The 16,710-nt window shown below is 37.0% G+C and overlaps 1 protein-coding gene across 3 annotated transcripts; it reads left to right on the top strand.

The window, feature by feature from the left end:
* The first annotated feature begins 280 nt into the window (after positions 1-280).
* On the top strand, positions 281-9,811 carry LOC131936625 (outer dynein arm-docking complex subunit 3). Of its 3 annotated transcripts, none has more exons than XM_059293688.1 (13): positions 281-487; positions 1,708-1,829; positions 1,978-2,055; positions 2,592-2,771; positions 2,868-2,972; positions 3,398-3,646; positions 4,111-4,254; positions 4,769-4,929; positions 6,307-6,417; positions 6,632-6,677; positions 7,898-8,053; positions 8,448-8,535; positions 9,345-9,811. In XM_059293688.1, the coding sequence occupies exons 1-13, from the start codon at positions 409-411 to the stop codon at positions 9,470-9,472; spliced, it is 1,647 nt and encodes a 548-aa protein (XP_059149671.1). In that variant the 5' UTR covers positions 281-408; the 3' UTR covers positions 9,473-9,811. The 3 variants fall into 3 exon arrangements, with proteins under 3 accessions (XP_059149671.1, XP_059149673.1, XP_059149672.1); XM_059293690.1 differs by lacking the exon at positions 6,632-6,677 and adding an exon at positions 6,559-6,609 and having other exon boundaries at positions 6,307-6,412; XM_059293689.1 differs by lacking the exon at positions 6,632-6,677 and adding an exon at positions 6,700-6,750 and having other exon boundaries at positions 6,307-6,412.
* The last annotated feature ends 6,899 nt before the right edge of the window (positions 9,812-16,710 follow it).

The following is a 16,710-nucleotide window of genomic DNA, read 5'->3' on the forward strand; positions in this document are numbered from 1 at the left end:
TAAAACTGCTAAAATTAGTTTTCTATCATTCCTTTTTTGTAATGCAAAAATGTGAAGTCACATCATCTGAACCCACCCCCCTCCTTCGCCTCATCACACACCGTCACAAAACTACGGAACCCCCCCCCCCCCAACCCCCCTCTACGAGAGATGTGATTACTTATGGACGAGTCTCATCCCATTTATAAACAAAATAAACAATGGGAGGCTATAGCGCGAGGGCAAATTTGTCTACATAAATCCAGAGTGCTAACCCTTAGATCTGACATGCGCAGAGCTCCATGACAACGGAAGTATCCCTGATAAACATGTTGTATATCTGTTAGTTAATTCAGAGCTAGGTACTTTACAACCCATCAAGAAAAAAAACAATCTTTTTCTGTGGGATGCTAAAACGATAACAGTAAAATGCCTAGTAACAACCCCGCCGTCCAAAGGCCTATCTCTGAGCAGATAGAAGAACTCAAGGCAAAGATTTCGCTACTTGGTGGGTACAAAAATTAAGTGAAAATAAAAAAAAAACTTCATAAAATCTAAGATGTAGAAATCTAAGAAATCTAGTCCTAAATTCCAGCCAGATTCCATAGTAAGCCTACTACTAGTAGATCTATACTCTAGACTAACTAAAAAGAAATGTTTTATTATTTAGGGCACAGGCCTACTATTAAAAAAAAAACTTAGCATTAGGCCCAAGTATCCAATTAATTAGTAACCTAATTAAGTAGGACTGTTATTTATAAATATAACTAATGAATATTTATTATATTAGGTCCAACGTTTAGTAATATTCGTTTTTTATTCTATGATTTTTTTTATAAAACAGGCCTACTTGTTTTGTTTTTATAATTGGCAATGTTTTAGCATTAATTTGGTCTGGTTCTTGTAAATTTTGGAGTTCTGTCAAAGCCAAGTAAGAAAATAATTGTCTGCCTAGGCTTTTACTTTTTACCTTACTCTTACCCTTAGGGTGATTTTTACTAAACAATTGGATCTACCAAGAATATTATCATTAAATGCTACCCCCCCCCCCTTTGATTCAAATAGAAAACTATATAATTTTAAAAGAAAATATATAGATCTACTCCAGGGCATACAATAGTTAAAGACAGTTTATGTAGGCTATATATTTTGTAATGTTTTTCTAAATTTCATCCTGTAGAGGGGCGGGTGGGGGGGGGGGGTGAGTAGACAATCGCCAGGGAGGCAATGTCTTCCAGCCCCCCCCCCCCCTCCACATGTTCTTTCTTAGCTGCACAGTTGCGTAACCGCTCAGTAGTTTGAACTTTCCCCTCAGTCATTTTGCAAAATACATATATCCTTGTATAAGATTTTTAGAACCCCATGCACACAAAATACACGTTGGACAGGATTTTTTCCCCTTATAGGGAACATTGCTCTCCCCTCCCCAACTTCTCGTGAGATGGTTTGGTAACAATGTTTATATTAAATTACTAAAATGTAGTTTATGCCTATCAATTTTTTTCACTTTTAGTACTTTTCTTATTATTACTAAAATGTGTTATATCAGGCCTATATACTAGGTTACTAACAGACAACAGGTAATAGTAGATTATAAGTAAGGTTATTAAATAAGGTGAAATAGTGAGTTAAATATTTTATATTATATGCACAGTAGGATTAAAAATGATTCAACCAAAACTTTTAAAATGTCACAGTTTCATTTTAAAAGTAACCTGTTGTTTTCAGAGGGAGATAGGAAAGCATACTATGAATCTTCTCAATATGCCTTGAAAAAGAACAAAGAGAAGATAACAAATCTGAGAAAAGAGACAAAAGAACTGAGGCAACGCTTAAAGGACAAACTTTCGGTAATTATATTGATATATATCTCATGTAAACAAATTTTATAATTTGTTCTAATAATGAACCTTGTTGATGTTGTTATAAATTGGTAGCTTAAAATATTATCACAATCTGATCATTTGACACAAAACACCATTGTTGTTTCTTCTCCAGCAAGATTCCCATGTCATCAGTAAAGCCTTTCATGACAGACCAGTGGAGAAGGCAGCTCTGTCTAACAAGTCAGGCAGGGTAGGTGTGCTGGGGGAGGGTAATTAGTAATCAAAATATCTGTTTTATTTTATATGTGGGTCGACTCCTTCATAGTGTCTGACAGGTTCACCAGTGTGAATTCACATATATAACATAAACTGACAGTTTTAAGTTAAAGAAATATTAAAGTTTGTTAAGATATATAAACAAATTAGTTTAGATCAAATCCTAACTCCAGACGCTAATACAATACACCAAGATTTACTTTTACACCATCCTTGACCATATAATAGACTAAACAACAAGTAAACCTAATTTATTTTTCCCTGAGTATAGCAAGCAATAAAAGTTTTTGACAGCAAAGTTCCAGGAACAAATTTACATTTTTTTCCTACACATAGCAAGCTATAACAATTTTTTATCCCAGTAACAACCCTCCATTATTCTCTCTTCAGACAGCTAGCTATAACAATTTTTTATCCCAGTAACAGCCCTCCATTATTTTCTATTCACCCAGCAAGCTATAACAATTTTTTATCCCAGTAACAACCCTCCATTATTTTCCCTTCACCCAGCAAGCTATAACAATTTTTGACAACAAAGTGTGTGACTCCATGAAGCAGCTGAACAACAAACGCCATGTCACCGCCCGCAAACAAAAAAAGCTGGAGGAGCTACAGACCCAGTATGACCAGATGTCCAAAGACTCGTCTGACGCAGCTGAATGTGACAAGGGGGACTCGGCCGAGGCTCAGGTTAGTTTTCCTAAAACTGTGTTTTAACTTGGGTAATTTTTGTCTATTAGATTAACCGCAAGTATATTAAAATATTTTTGAAAAATCTGTTAACAGAACATGCGATACCTAGAGAATAGCTACGACAAAGTGGCTTTAAAAACAGAGGAAGCCAAACAAGTGCAGCGAGTTTATCTGGACATCAAACACAGGTTTGAAGTGGTAAGTGGCTCTAGTGTATTAGAGTAGGATTAGAGGTGGTTTTAAATGTGCATGTTAGACAGATGAAAAAGATTATTCATGCATACTGTTATTAGAACAAGGAATACAAAATTAAACGGAAATTAACATATTATAATTACAAAAACACAAATTTTAGTTTGCTCACATTATAAAGAAAATAAGTAGTACAAAGCTAGGAAGATTAATGATAAAAACAAAACAAAGGAATGAATTAACAACCATATATGTATGATGAATTAAATCATTAAAACAAAATAATACCATTAACAAGAATTGGTGAAGACAACATTTTAGTGTTATTCTATTATCAAATTTTATTTATTCAGTTGAAGAAAGATGCATGTGATTTTGTTTGGCTTAAAACAGTTAAATTTAATGTAAAAAATCTTGTAATGCTACATCAGGAATCTCAAGAGTACCCCACCAAACTTGATGCCCTGGAAACAGAAATAAGAGACACCAGAGCCCAGCTGAAAGACTTGAAGGCCATGCACAATGATGCCCAGATATCCAAAGAGGCTGCAGTCAATGACCTGCGCAACCATGAAGAAACTGTGTACGCAGACAGGAAGAAACGAGAGATTGAGCTGCAGAAGATGAAGAAGGAAGCAGAGGAAAAGAAAATGCAACATGAAAGAATTGAAAAAAGATTGGTAATTTATTGATTTATGGTCTTTAATGGTAAAGTTAACTATAATATGAATAGATGTTTTATGTAGAAATTGTTTGGTAATTAATTAATTTATGGTCTTTAATGGTAAAGTTAACTGTAATATTAATAGGTGTTTTATGTAGAAATTGTTTGGTAATTAATTAATTTATGGTCTTTAATGGTAAAGTTAACTGTAATATGAATAGGTGTTTTATGTAGAAATTGTTTGGTAATTAATTAATTTATTGTCTTTAATGGTAAAGTTAACTGTAATATGAATAGGTGTTTTATGTAGAAATTGTTTGGTAATTAATTAATTTATGGTCTTTAATGGAAAGTTAACTATAATAAGAGTAGATGTTTTATGTAGAAATTGTTTTCAAAAATTTATTTTACATAATTAGAAATATTAACGTTTTTGGGTGGAATTGACTTGAACCAATGTTGTTGATGATATTTCTTCAGGCCCAGCGTGGCAGCATCCAGCAAGATGAACTCAGCCCAGAACAGAAGGCAGCCCTGACAGGGGAGGACCATCAGCAGAAGATAACAACTTATGAAGAGGCCTTCAGACGCATCAAGGAGTGTACTGGTGTCTCTGAAACAACGGTGAGTTTTTGGATCTTGGGGTGAGGGTGGCGTTTGGGTTGGCTAGAATAGGTAGTGTTTGGGTTGGCTAGATAGGTAGTGTTTGGGTTGGCTAGATAGGTAGTGTTTGGGTTGGCTAGATAGGTAGTTTTGGGTTAGGTAATGGTTCGTTTAGTATTGTTTAGATTAGTGTTATGTAGTATTTGGTTTGTTAGAATTAGAGATGGTATTATAAAACAAAGTAAAATAAATTGTTTTGCGTTGTTTTCTAAATTCATGCTAAGTCAACCAGGTCACTATTTTTTAAAATAAAGTTTGAACATTAAAGTAAAAAATCTTTTAAATCTTTATCACAATTACAAATATCTAGCTCTTATCAGTAGCAAATTTTTGTTTAATAGTTAAGAAAATTGTAGGTCTATATTGTTGAACTGTTAGTGAACAAATCAAATGAACCCTTCTTTGCTGAGACTAACAAGTTAAAAATAGTCTAAACTTAAGATCACGTGGTGACACTTGTTTTGATTGGCAACAGGAAGTGGTTGTGAGGTTTGAAAACCAGGATGACACAACCAAACATTTGGAGGAGCTGAAGAAAGAGAATGAGAAACAAATCATCAGACTGAGGGAGGACAAGGAGAAACTGCAGCAGGAGTATGAGGAGATGAAGTACTCAGGGGAGGCGAAACTCTCCAGGTGGGTTTTTTGTAGGTAGGGGAGGTAATACTCTCCAGGTGGGTTTTTATAGTAGGTAGGGGAGGTAATACTCTTCAGGTGGGTTTTTAGAGTAGGTAGGGGAGGTAATACTCTTCAGGTGGGTTTTTAGAGTAGGTAGGGGAGGTAATACTCTTCAGGTGGGTTTTTATAGTAGGTAGGGGAGGTAATACTCTTCAGGTGGGTTTTTATAGTAGGTAGGGGAGGTAATACTCTTCAGGTGGGTTTTTAGAGTAGGTAGGGGAGGTAATACTCTTCAGGTGGGTTTTTAGAGTAGGTAGGGGAGGTAATACTCTTCAGGTGGGTTTTTATAGTAGGTAGGGGAGGTAATACTCTTCAGGTGGGTTTTTATAGTAGGTAGGGGAGGTAATACTCTTCAGGTGGGTTTTTATAGTAGGTAGGGGAGGTAATACTCTTCAGGTGGGTTTTTAGAGTAGGTAGGGGAGGTAATACTCTTCAGGTGGGTTTTTATAGTAGGTAGGGGAGGTAATACTCTTCAGGTGGGTTTTTAGAGTAGGTAGGGGAGGTAATACTCTTCAGGTGGGTTTTTATAGTAGGTAGGGGAGGTAATACTCTTCAGGTGGGTTTTTATAGTAGGTAGGGGAGGTAATACTCTTCAGGTGGGTTTTTATAGTAGGTAGGGGAGGTAATACTCTTCAGGTGGGTTTTTATAGTAGGTAGGGGAGGTAATACTCTTCAGGTGGGTTTTTATAGTAGGTAGGGGAGGCCAAACTCTCCAGGTAGTTTTTTTTGTAGGTTAAACTTAAACTACTAGTTTTTTCTGTAGTCATGTAGTATAAGGTTAATAGGGTAGGCTAAACTCTCCAGGTAGGTTTTTTTGTAGACTGGGGCGGTAACTATCTAGTTAGTTGTTTTTTTTTTTAGTAATGTAGCAAAAGTTAACTGGGGATGCTAATCTGTCCAGGTATTGACTTTGTAGGCACCTTGTCCAGATATATTTTAGTATAATTTTAGTCAGCAAATAGCACTGATTATAAAAAGTTGTATGGTTACCAGTTGTGAGTTTAATGTTGATCAGAGGCTTAGAAAAGTGTCAGAGAGATATTTCTTAAATACAAGGTAGCATTTATAAAAATCTTGTTACATTGTTTATTATATTGAAGAGAGACTGGAACAATAGCAAAAACTTTTAACTAAAACAGCAATAACTTTATTGCACAACAGTAAGCTACTGATAAGGTCACATGCTATATTGTTATATTATTTCTAATGTGTTATCCAAATGTAGAAAATATGTGTTTAAATTTATTTATTTATTACTATGTACACTGTGCTACAAGAGACAAAAAACAAAGAATTAAAAAAATGACAGTTTAAAAAATTTGCATTTCATCCCAGTGGGCAGGCCATGCTGGAGGAGTTCCAAGCCCACTTAGACAAAGAGAAAGAGAGGAGGGACAAAGCTGACCAGCAGCTGCAGAATTCCAGCCGCATCCTGGTGCAGGTCAAGTCAGGTGTTGAGCACCTGGCAGACAAGTTACATCACATCAAAGCTGTGAGTACTCACACTATTGTAGGTCAAGTCAGGTGTAGAGCACCTGGCAGACAAGTTACATCACATCAAAGCTGTGAGTACTCACACTATTGTAGGTCAAGTCAGGTGTAGAGCACCTGGCTGACAAGTTACATCACATCAAAGCTGTGAGTACTCACACTATTGCAGGTCAGGTGTAGAGCACCTGGCTGACAAGTTACATCACATCAAAGCTGTGAGTACTCACACTATTGTAGGTCAAGTCAGGTGTAGAGCACCTGGCTGACAAGTTACATCACATCAAAGCTGTGAGTACTCACACTATTGTAGGTCAAGTCAGGTGTAGAGCACCTGGCTGACAAGTTACATCACATCAAAGCTGTGAGTACTCACACTATTGTAGGTCAAGTCAGGTGTAGAGCACCTGGCTGACAAGTTACATCACATCAAAGCTGTGAGTACTCACACTATTGTAGGTCAAGTCAGGTGTAGAGCACCTGGCTGACAAGTTACATCACATCAAAGCTGTGAGTACTCACACTATTGTAGGTCAAGTCAGGTGTAGAGCACAAGTTACATCACATCAAAGCTGTGAGTACTCACACTATTGTAGGTCAAGTCAGGTGTAGAGCACCTGGCTGACAAGTTACATCACATCAAAGCTGTGAGTACTCACACTATTGCCTACCTTGGGTCTCACAACTCATAAGTAAGGGGTCAAAGGTTACACAAGGATTGTCACACTTGTTGAAAAAAGTGTTTCTAGTGGAAGAGGGGGGGGGGTGTGGATATAAAATTAAAATAGCTACATTTTTAATCAATTTAAAATGATATGATAATTAGATTGGTCCTACAAGTGCATTAATTAATAATTATATTACTGGATAGTGGATCTTTGTGACATCATTTCAAAGAGATTTTAACATTTTGTGATAACTTGGGAATGGGAGTTAAAAATCAACTAAAATTTCATGATGTTAATTATGAATGACTTGTAACATTTTTAAATAACTAAGTAAATTATATAATAAATTTTTTTCTTCTTCCTTGTACTTTGCTGGAGTGATCTCACTCTCCAATGATAAAGATTTGCTTTAATGTTATACAAGTATTTCCTTATCAACTGGCCTTCTCCATAAATGTTCCACAAGTATTTCCTTATCAACTGACCTTCTCCATTAATGTTATACAAATATTTCCTTATCAACTTAACTTCTCCATAAATGTTCAACAAGTATCTCCTTATCAACTTAACTTCTCCATTAATGCTATACAAATATTTCCTTATAAAATTAACTTCTCCAAGACTCATATTGTTCCACTCTTTTACTTGGCTGTTGTTTGATTTCAAAGATTATGTCCTATGACTGCTATTTTCTTCCTACTATCTGTTTCTTAATCCTTGCTTTGTTACAGTTTTTGACCTGAACCCTAAAATATTTATTTTGTCCTCAGACAAAGGGTCACGTGCCCTCTGCCCAGATCGCCCCCACATCAAACGAGTATGTTTTAGACCAGCTGTCCGTGTCTGAAGAAAAACTGACCAAAGTCATTGAAGAGCTGGACGGCAAAGATCTGCAGGAGATCTCTAAACAAATGGAGGAGGAGGAGGTACGGGGTGTTGTGTTGTTTCAGCCATGTTGGCTGGCACAGTCTAATGTTGATCTGTGACTGTGGTAGTTAATGTGGTGACTTCATAATCAACTATGTGATGGTAGATCTCAAGACTGCTAACCCAAAAGTCTTCAGTTCAAATCCTGAACTCTAGATTGTAGGACGTACCTGAGTCCACTCAGCTCTGATGAGTACCTGGCATGTTAGGGAAATAAATACAGCTGGGCTTAGTGCTGACTATACTATCCATCAGTCCACCAGGTTTTTTGAAACAGATAAACTTCTGTTCATTTGTCCTAATGAAAAAATTGGGTTTGATTATAATTTGAAAAATAATTTGTAAAACTTTGATAATAAAATTTTTAAGTATCAATTTTCTGTTTGCCAACAGTTCCACGCCAGCATAGAAGGGAAGTTACCTGCCTACAATACAAGGGTCAAGTTACCTCAAGCACAAAGAGATCTGGCATTTGGGGAAGGTAAGTTTCTACTTGAACATTTGTAAAACATGTGTACACAAATTTAGACCAAGACATTTTTACACAGCTTAAAAAATACATTTAGATGAAGCAGGGCCACATTTTTAACCTAGACAATTCTTGTACAGTTTCAAACATAAACAAATTCTGTAAATCATTTTAAACATTCACATTCACAAAAACCTTGACAAACCATTAATTAAAAAAAAAAACAACAGAGAACCTGAAAAACTAAACAATTTTTAGCAGAAAAAAACAAAAATACTTTTGTATGTTACCAATGTCTGTTAATCTTTTCTATAATTATGTAACGTCTCTTGTGTATATCTACCTTTAGAAATATTTGTATCTAAAGTCTGTACTTAATCTCTGTCCCTAATGTCTGTACCTACCTGTATCTAATATCTGTATCTAACTTGAATGTAATGTCTATATCTACCTGTATCTAATGTCTGTATCTACCTGTATCTAATGTCTGTATCTACCTGTATCTAATGTCTGTATCTACCTGTATCTAATGTCTGTATCTACCTGTATCTAATGTCTGTATCTACCTGTATCTAATGTCTGTATCTACCTGTATCTAATGTCTGTATCTACCTGTATCTAATGTCTGTATCTACCTGTATCTAATGTCTGTATCTACCTGTATCTAATGTCTGTATCTACCTGTATCTAATGTCTGTATCTACCTGTATCTAATGTCTTTATCTACCTTTCTAATGTCTGTATCTACCTGTATCTAATGTCTGTATCTAATATCTGTATCTATCTAATGTCTGTATCTATTGATGCCTTACTCCCTACAGAAGATGATGACAGTGGTGAAGACGATCTGGATGTTCCCAATAGATCGGCCATTAAAAAACAATCAGAGTTTATCGTGGAGAGTAAAACAAAGAGAAGGGTCCCTAAAAAGAAGAAGAAGATGAAGTAAACAATAACAATGTGTTTTAACAGATTCAACTTGTTTATGTGTAGAAGTTAAAATTTTAAGAATGTTTCTGTATCTTTAAGGGGAGATAAATGCAAAGCTAAAAAATTGTTATAATTGTACCATTGCTCTCCCCTGTATAAAAAAATAACCGCTGCCATTACTACAGTAGTAATTTCTTTATAACTGCTGATATTATTTTTAGAATATTTTAACCCTTAATGGCTAGTTTTGTTGTGACAAAATTCACTCCTTATAAGGCACAAGTATTAAATAATTAAGTTCGTTAATTCTTTCTTGTAAGTTTTGATTTTGTGGAATAAAATAGTTTTATATAATTGTGATCATTGTAAATTATAAATAAAAATAAATTAACATAAACATTGTTCATTTATTTCTTTGTGAGACTGTAATCTTACATGGCCTAATTATGAAATCTTTCAAAGCCAAAATTTGAAATCTAAAATGGCAAAATTTGGAAATCTTAAATGGCCAAAATTTGAAATCTAAAATGGCAAAATTTGGAAATCTTAAATGGCCGAACAATGAAATTTTACAAGGCCTATAAATGACTGGAAGAAACTTTGACATCAACCTTGATCAGTAAAGGGTTGTGAAATATTTTTTTAATTAACTTAAATTAAGATTATTCAATTTTTCTACTATGTTCTATCCAAAACTTAATCAAGCACTTTTTAAAAAAAATGTAGCTGCTGACCTATTGGACAGATTTGCAAACACCTTCACTATTGACCTACTAGCTACATTGTTTGACCTGTATTAAGCATCTTCTTTTTATTGTTGGTGATTTCTTCCCTTGTTTTTCAATTATTATTTTTTTAGCCAGAGAAATAAAATAACTTAAGCAATACAGACAAGTTACAGCTAGCTTATAGGAAAATAAAACGTTATTTCTTTAAAGAGGGATCAGAAATTGAATATGATTCTACGATTCTTAAATAATTATTGTAGAATGTTCTCAAACGTAGCCCACCCGCCTAAAGTAAGTGTGGCTGAGATTGTGTGAGATTGTGTGAGATTGTGTGAGATTGTGTGAGTTATGTACATCTGTGACAGGAATCTTCTCCTGTGAGGTCCCAGGGTTGAAAGGTTAAAGGTGAGGAGGGAACCATGAAACTCAGGGCAGATAGAAGCGGTATTTGATTTTATTGATTGTGGTTCTCGTGACGTCCTTCTACGTCATCAACATGGCGACGGCGAGCTCGCGTTTTATGCTTTAATGATGGAGGTTAAAGGTCGGGGGTAAAACGTGAGACCGGAAATGGAACAATGATCTTTGTCTGGAAGCTGGGGAGAGGGGGGTGGTAGTCTATTACTGCTGACTCCTACATGGTAAATTGTCTTGTTGGTTGGTCGTACATGTTGGCCCGTACATGTTGGCCGCACATGTTGGCCGTATATGTTGGCCCGTACATGTTGGCCGTACATGTTGGCCGTACATGTTGGCCGTACATGTTGGCCGTACATGTTGGCCGTACATGTTGGCCGTACATGTTGGCTCTTCTTGTTTGGTGAGTCATAATGTTTGAGGATGATAACTAAAGTTGAGATAAGAGTTAGTTAAAGATTTTTAACAATCATCTCTTTGATACCCAACCTTAGTTGACAAAAATTTACCCATGATTTACCTGTAGTTTACCAGTGGATAAAATGTGATTTACCTGTAGTTTACCCGTGGTTTACCTGTGGTTTACCTATGGTTTACCTATGGATTACACACCTTGTAACTAGAGACTAGATTGCTGGTCCTGCATTGACTTCTGCTGGAAGGCGTCAGGTAATAGCTAACGGTGGTCTTACACACGGTGGTCTGTCACTTGGTGGTTTGTTATTTGGTGGTCTGTCACAGACATAGTGATAAACCACTTATATGTCTGTGAGATATAATGTCTGTATTGAGGGTTAAAGAATCCTATACAAACTTCACTTATTACAGAGCGGATACGATGGTTATATCTGATCGCAAGCCGCAATGACTTCAGAAAGTGTATATACAAGACAACACTTGCTATATCCCATTTCAGACAGCCAATGTTATACTGAACTAGCTGCATACCCGTGCTCCGCCACGGTAAATCTTTTTTAAATGTACCAACTTGGGAACAGAACAAAACTAGACACAACACAACACAAACACAACACAAACACGACACAAACACAACGCAGCCACAACACAAACACAACACAACACCAAAAAACATGATTTGACCGCAAGTGCTCTTTGAAACAGAATTTCCCCGGTCGCTCATTGATAGCGTTATATTTAAAATGTTACTAGTTCTCTGGTTGGTCTGCTCTTTAATGTGTGTGCTGTGTGGTAGGTTGTAAAAAGATCTCCCGCCACTCCCAACATTATTTGTGTTGGGTAATTAGTTCTTTAAAAGTTCAATAACCTATCTTAACTCATCATCTACATTTCAATTAGCCAGCCCCACCCCTTATTGAGATGTCACACCAGACTAGCCCCTCCCTGTCATAGATCTACATTCTAAATGACATCTAGATATCTTGGTGCTTGGAAACGATATATATACGAATATTTCTGATTCAATTATGGCGCAGTTTTGTTGACCAGGAAATGGAGTTGACAGCGCTCTAGGGGATAAGAAAAGTGGTAGATCAAGCTTACACTAACAGAGGCGGACCCACAAGGGGATAAAAGGTTGGTAGCCCATCTCCCTCTTCCGGCTCCTTCTGAGCAATCATTGGCTTTTACTCTGGACAAACGCGGATTAATATTTCTAGCCCCGTATGTTTCTAACGCACTATTTGCGCATGGAGAAAGAGATCGGGAACTCTATTTTCTGAAAATCACAGTCTTCTTTCTTTTCACTCGATCCCAATCTTGGGCGGCGATGTTGACGTAGAATTACGAGACGGCACGTTCGGCAAACATCGGCAAACTTCGGTTAATCTCGCCCAAATCGGCGCTGCTTTTCTCCTACTCGGCGTTTTGTTACAGTCCCACCAAGTGGCCCTTTTCAGCCAATGGGCAAATGTTTTCCTAACTTTCACTCGTTAACCAGCCCTGGAGATTTGCTGCAGAAAAAACAGCTCCGCGCCTTGTAGAGTCACGATCTAAAAGACCTTTTATTGATGAAGATGACCCGCGGAGAAAAGGGGTCATTAATTAAATTTTACGCCTTGAACTCTCTTCCTTGTGATGCTAAAGCCTGCATCTGTTTTCTTACGGTGTGTTGATTTTTGGTGCAAACCGTATTCACATTTTTTACAAGAGTAAAATTTGCAGGAATTAAGTGTTGGTTAATTACTTGATAATTAGTTCTCTAATTTACTATCAGCGAAAAGTAGTTGTATTGTTTTTAATCAAGTAGAGAATGTAAAATGCCAAATTTTTAAGTTGTGTATGTTGCACACTGTCCATATTTACTAAGTTGTGTAGATAGTACAATGTACTTATTTAAAAAGTCGTGTAAATAGCCCAATATCTAATTTACAAAGTTGTGTCAATATCCCATATTCTCAAAATACTATATTCTCAATATCCCATATTCTCAATATCCCATATTCTCAATATCCCATATTCTCAATTTCCTCATTTTCGAAGTTCTACAATTTTCCCAATCTCCTTATTTACTAAATTGTGGGAAAAGCCCAATGACCTATTTAAAAAGTTGTGTCAATAGCCCCAAGTCCTTATTAATAAAGTTGTTTAAATAGCTCAGTGACTTTATTTACTAAAGGGTGTAAGTAACACAGTAGCATTATTATACAAACTCTGACTATGCAACAAGTATTATACACATGTTACGTTAGACTGACTCCACCAGAAGAAATCTATGCAGGGCATGTAGGCCCACACAACTGGAATATATTGTACAGGAGATTGTTTTGTAGCCGTCTGCTTGTAAGATTGGATAATAACATTGGCTACATTATTTTAAACTTGTATTTTTTTTAAAAAAAAAAAAAAGCATTTTTTGCCTAATATATTTAAAACTTCAGAATATCAAGAAATTTTTAAAAATATATATATTTGTGTAAAATAAAAGATGCATACTCGATCAATTTATTTTAATTTATTTTCGTAAACAAATGCATTACATTGAACAAAATTTGACATATTCACAATTTTTGAGATATTCAAAATCTAATAGCTGTTAGCGTGACTGTGTAGTCGAGTTGGTAATGATACACGAAGATATAATGTAAAACGTGTTTTTTGTATTGTTATTTTTTAATACTTTAATGTTACAATGAGCCGTCGGCCTAATGATGCCGTAGGTTTAATATCTGATAGTTTTAGTTTCACAAGTATTCGTATTCGCTTTGTATTCACATTAAGGTATTTGTTTCCATGAAAATAAATACATTCGTATAGTATAACCACACGAAAGGGGTGTTGGTACCTGTGACTAGCGTGGGAATTCTGGGCGAGAAGAAAAGTTTTCTAATATAGTATGACAATGTGTGACAAAAATGTTCTTTTATTAGAATAAAATAAAAGGGACGTAACTGAGTGGGGAGCAGATCGTGCGGGTGATGTCCCCTGACTAACATTCGCTTAGTTGCGTACTTGTGTTGTGGGTAGTTTACCGTCGTCTGCAAATGTGTTGATATCTCAGGGACGGGGCGGGTGTAGGGGGGTGGCGTGTGAAAAGTCCGTGAAGCGAGACCAGGCTAAGATGCAATCAAGTATCGGCGGTGATAATATCAAAGTGTACCGTGGCTTGGGTTCTGTCTTGTCGGCTGGGGGGGGGGGGGGATACAGGTAGTGTGGGTTACACCTGGGGGGTGGGGCACCTGTCAGGTATGACATAGGTAATTATAAGGCTGGAATCATTGGAGGTTTTAATGATGAGCAGGGTGCCGCTGGGTGGGGGGGGGGAGGGGGGGGGGGAGACGGGTCTGTGTCACGTGATTCTGTTATATCGAATTTCAGAAGTAGGTTAGAAGTTTTTGTTTGTTATTTGGGTTAAGTTGTTGTGTTTGTTGTATGGGCTAAGTTGTAGTGATGGTTGTAGGCTAAGTTTTAGTGTTGGATGTAGGCTATAGGTTAAGTTTTAGTGTTGGTGTTAGGCTATAGGTTAAATTTAGTGTTAGTTGTAGGCCATAGGTTAAGTTGTAATGTTTGTTATATGGGTTACGTTGTAGTGTTGGTTGTAGGCTATAGGTGGTGTTTTAGTGTTGGTGTTAGGCTATAGGTTAAGTTTAGCGTTGGTTGTAGGCTATAGGTTAAGTTTAGTGTTGGTTGTAGGCTATAGGTTAAGTTTAGCGTTGGTTGTAGGCTATAGGTTAAGTTGTAGTGTTTGTTTAATGGGTTACGTTGTAGTGTTGGTTGTAGGCTATAGGTGAAGTTTTAGTGTTGGTTGTAGGCTATAGGTTAAGTTATAGTGTTGGTTGTAGGCTATAGGTTAAGTTATAGTGTTGGTTGTAGGCTATAGGTTAAATTTTAGTGTTGGTTGTAGGCTATAGGTTAAGTTTTAGTGTTGGTTGTAGGCTATAGGTTAAGTTTAGCGTTGGTTGTAGGCTATAGGTTAAATTTTAGTGTTGGTTGTAGGCTATAGGTTAAGTTGTAGTGTTGGTTGTAGGCTATAGGTTAAATTTTAGTGTTGGTTGTAGGCTATAGGTTAAGTTTAGCGTTGGTTGTAGGCTATAGGTTAAATTTTAGTGTTGGTTGTAGGCTATAGGTTAAGTTTAGCGTTGGTTGTAGGCTATAGGTTAAATTTTAGTGTTGGTTGTAGGCTATAGGTTAAGTTTAGTGTTGGTTGTAGGCTATAGGTTAAGTTTTAGTGTTGGTTGTAGGCTATAGGTTAAGTTTTAGTGTTGGTTGTCTGAGATAAGTTTTAGTGTAGTTGTTTGGGATAAGTTTTAGTTAGAAATTTCAATTAGCCTTAGAAGTAACGACAGGCACCTATAGATGTATTGTTGTAAACATTATGTGGAGTGTTGCTTGCAGAGACCTCAGTACACTAATTTTGTGCTGCTCTAAATGCAGGTCGCAATGTTAGCATTGCACTATTATTCTATCATAGTCGTCCTCACACCCACCCCACTATCTAAGAAATACCTGAAAGAAACTCTGAAGACAACACGTCTATGTGCTCTACGCGTAGAACCTCGTTTGGTGAAAGTGAAACGAGCTTAGCTGCCGTGTGTTGCCTAATCCCTGATGCCTCATCCTCCACCCCCCCCCCCCCCCCCCCCGGTCACTGTTTGAGGAGAATCCTGTCCCCAGTCACGGCCTCGTTCTGAATTGAGATGAAAACGGAGTTGAATTTAAGACCTACGGCTGACTGTGTTGGATTAGGGTTAAAAACAGAGGTTTAGACACCGTTTTGACGTTTTCTTCAAAACACGACCAGCGGTGCTCGTCAAGGGGTGTAATCTTTCTTGACACAACGTGCTTAACGATCGGAGTTGTCGCCCCTGCGTGCTGGCTGGAAACCAAGATGGCATCGGCGCCATTGTGCGGGGATAAACCGCGTTAAAGACATCCAATCGCTGGGGTGTGACCCCGTCTATGGGCGGGTGCGTGGGGGGAGGTGAGCGGGAATACTGGGGAGGAGACTTGTGTAAGATTATGAGCAATCTGTAACAGGAAACTAATGCGGCCTTTCAGGTAATAAATTGTTCCCAGCGGTAGAGTATGGAAGGTCGGGTTATTTTTTCAACATCGGGACTTCCCAGAAAAGATTGTGAAAGAGCTCGGGGTAAAATAATACAGCGTGTGATAGAGGCGAACACATAATCAATAGTTTGAATTAATTAACCGGGTCGTGTTTACCTTAGGTGACGCTACGCTTGGTCGCGCTAATTTTTTTAACACCTTAGCTCCCATAACCTCTTAAGAAAAATGGACCGTCTGAAAAATGAGTCTATGGACTCCATTACAGATTTAAATTCGTATTGCATTTAGTGAATGATATTAAACAGTTTGTTGAGTAAATATTCAATGATTATTGTAAATATAACTGATATGCTGAATTCCTGCTCGATGCTTAATGAGAGTTCAGGGGTTCGAGTATTATCTATACCAGGGGTTCCCAACCCTGTGCCCGCGGGCGCCATGGCGCCCGCTGAACGATTCGTATGTGCCGCCTCTCACTATTCGACAGAGACAGAATTTTTTTCATAAACATTATTTAAAAATATGATTTATTTTTATTCATTTGTTACAGTTTTAATTTTTTTTTTACTGCCTAGGTTTATTAAATATGTTCGATACTTGTCCCAACTTGTCTAGCGGCGAGCCAGAC

This window comes from Physella acuta, unplaced genomic scaffold (genome assembly GCF_028476545.2).
Source record: "Physella acuta isolate Inbredline_101_S28 unplaced genomic scaffold, ASM2847654v3 ptg000182l, whole genome shotgun sequence".
In the NCBI taxonomy this organism is placed as follows: Eukaryota; Metazoa; Mollusca; class Gastropoda; family Physidae; genus Physella; species Physella acuta.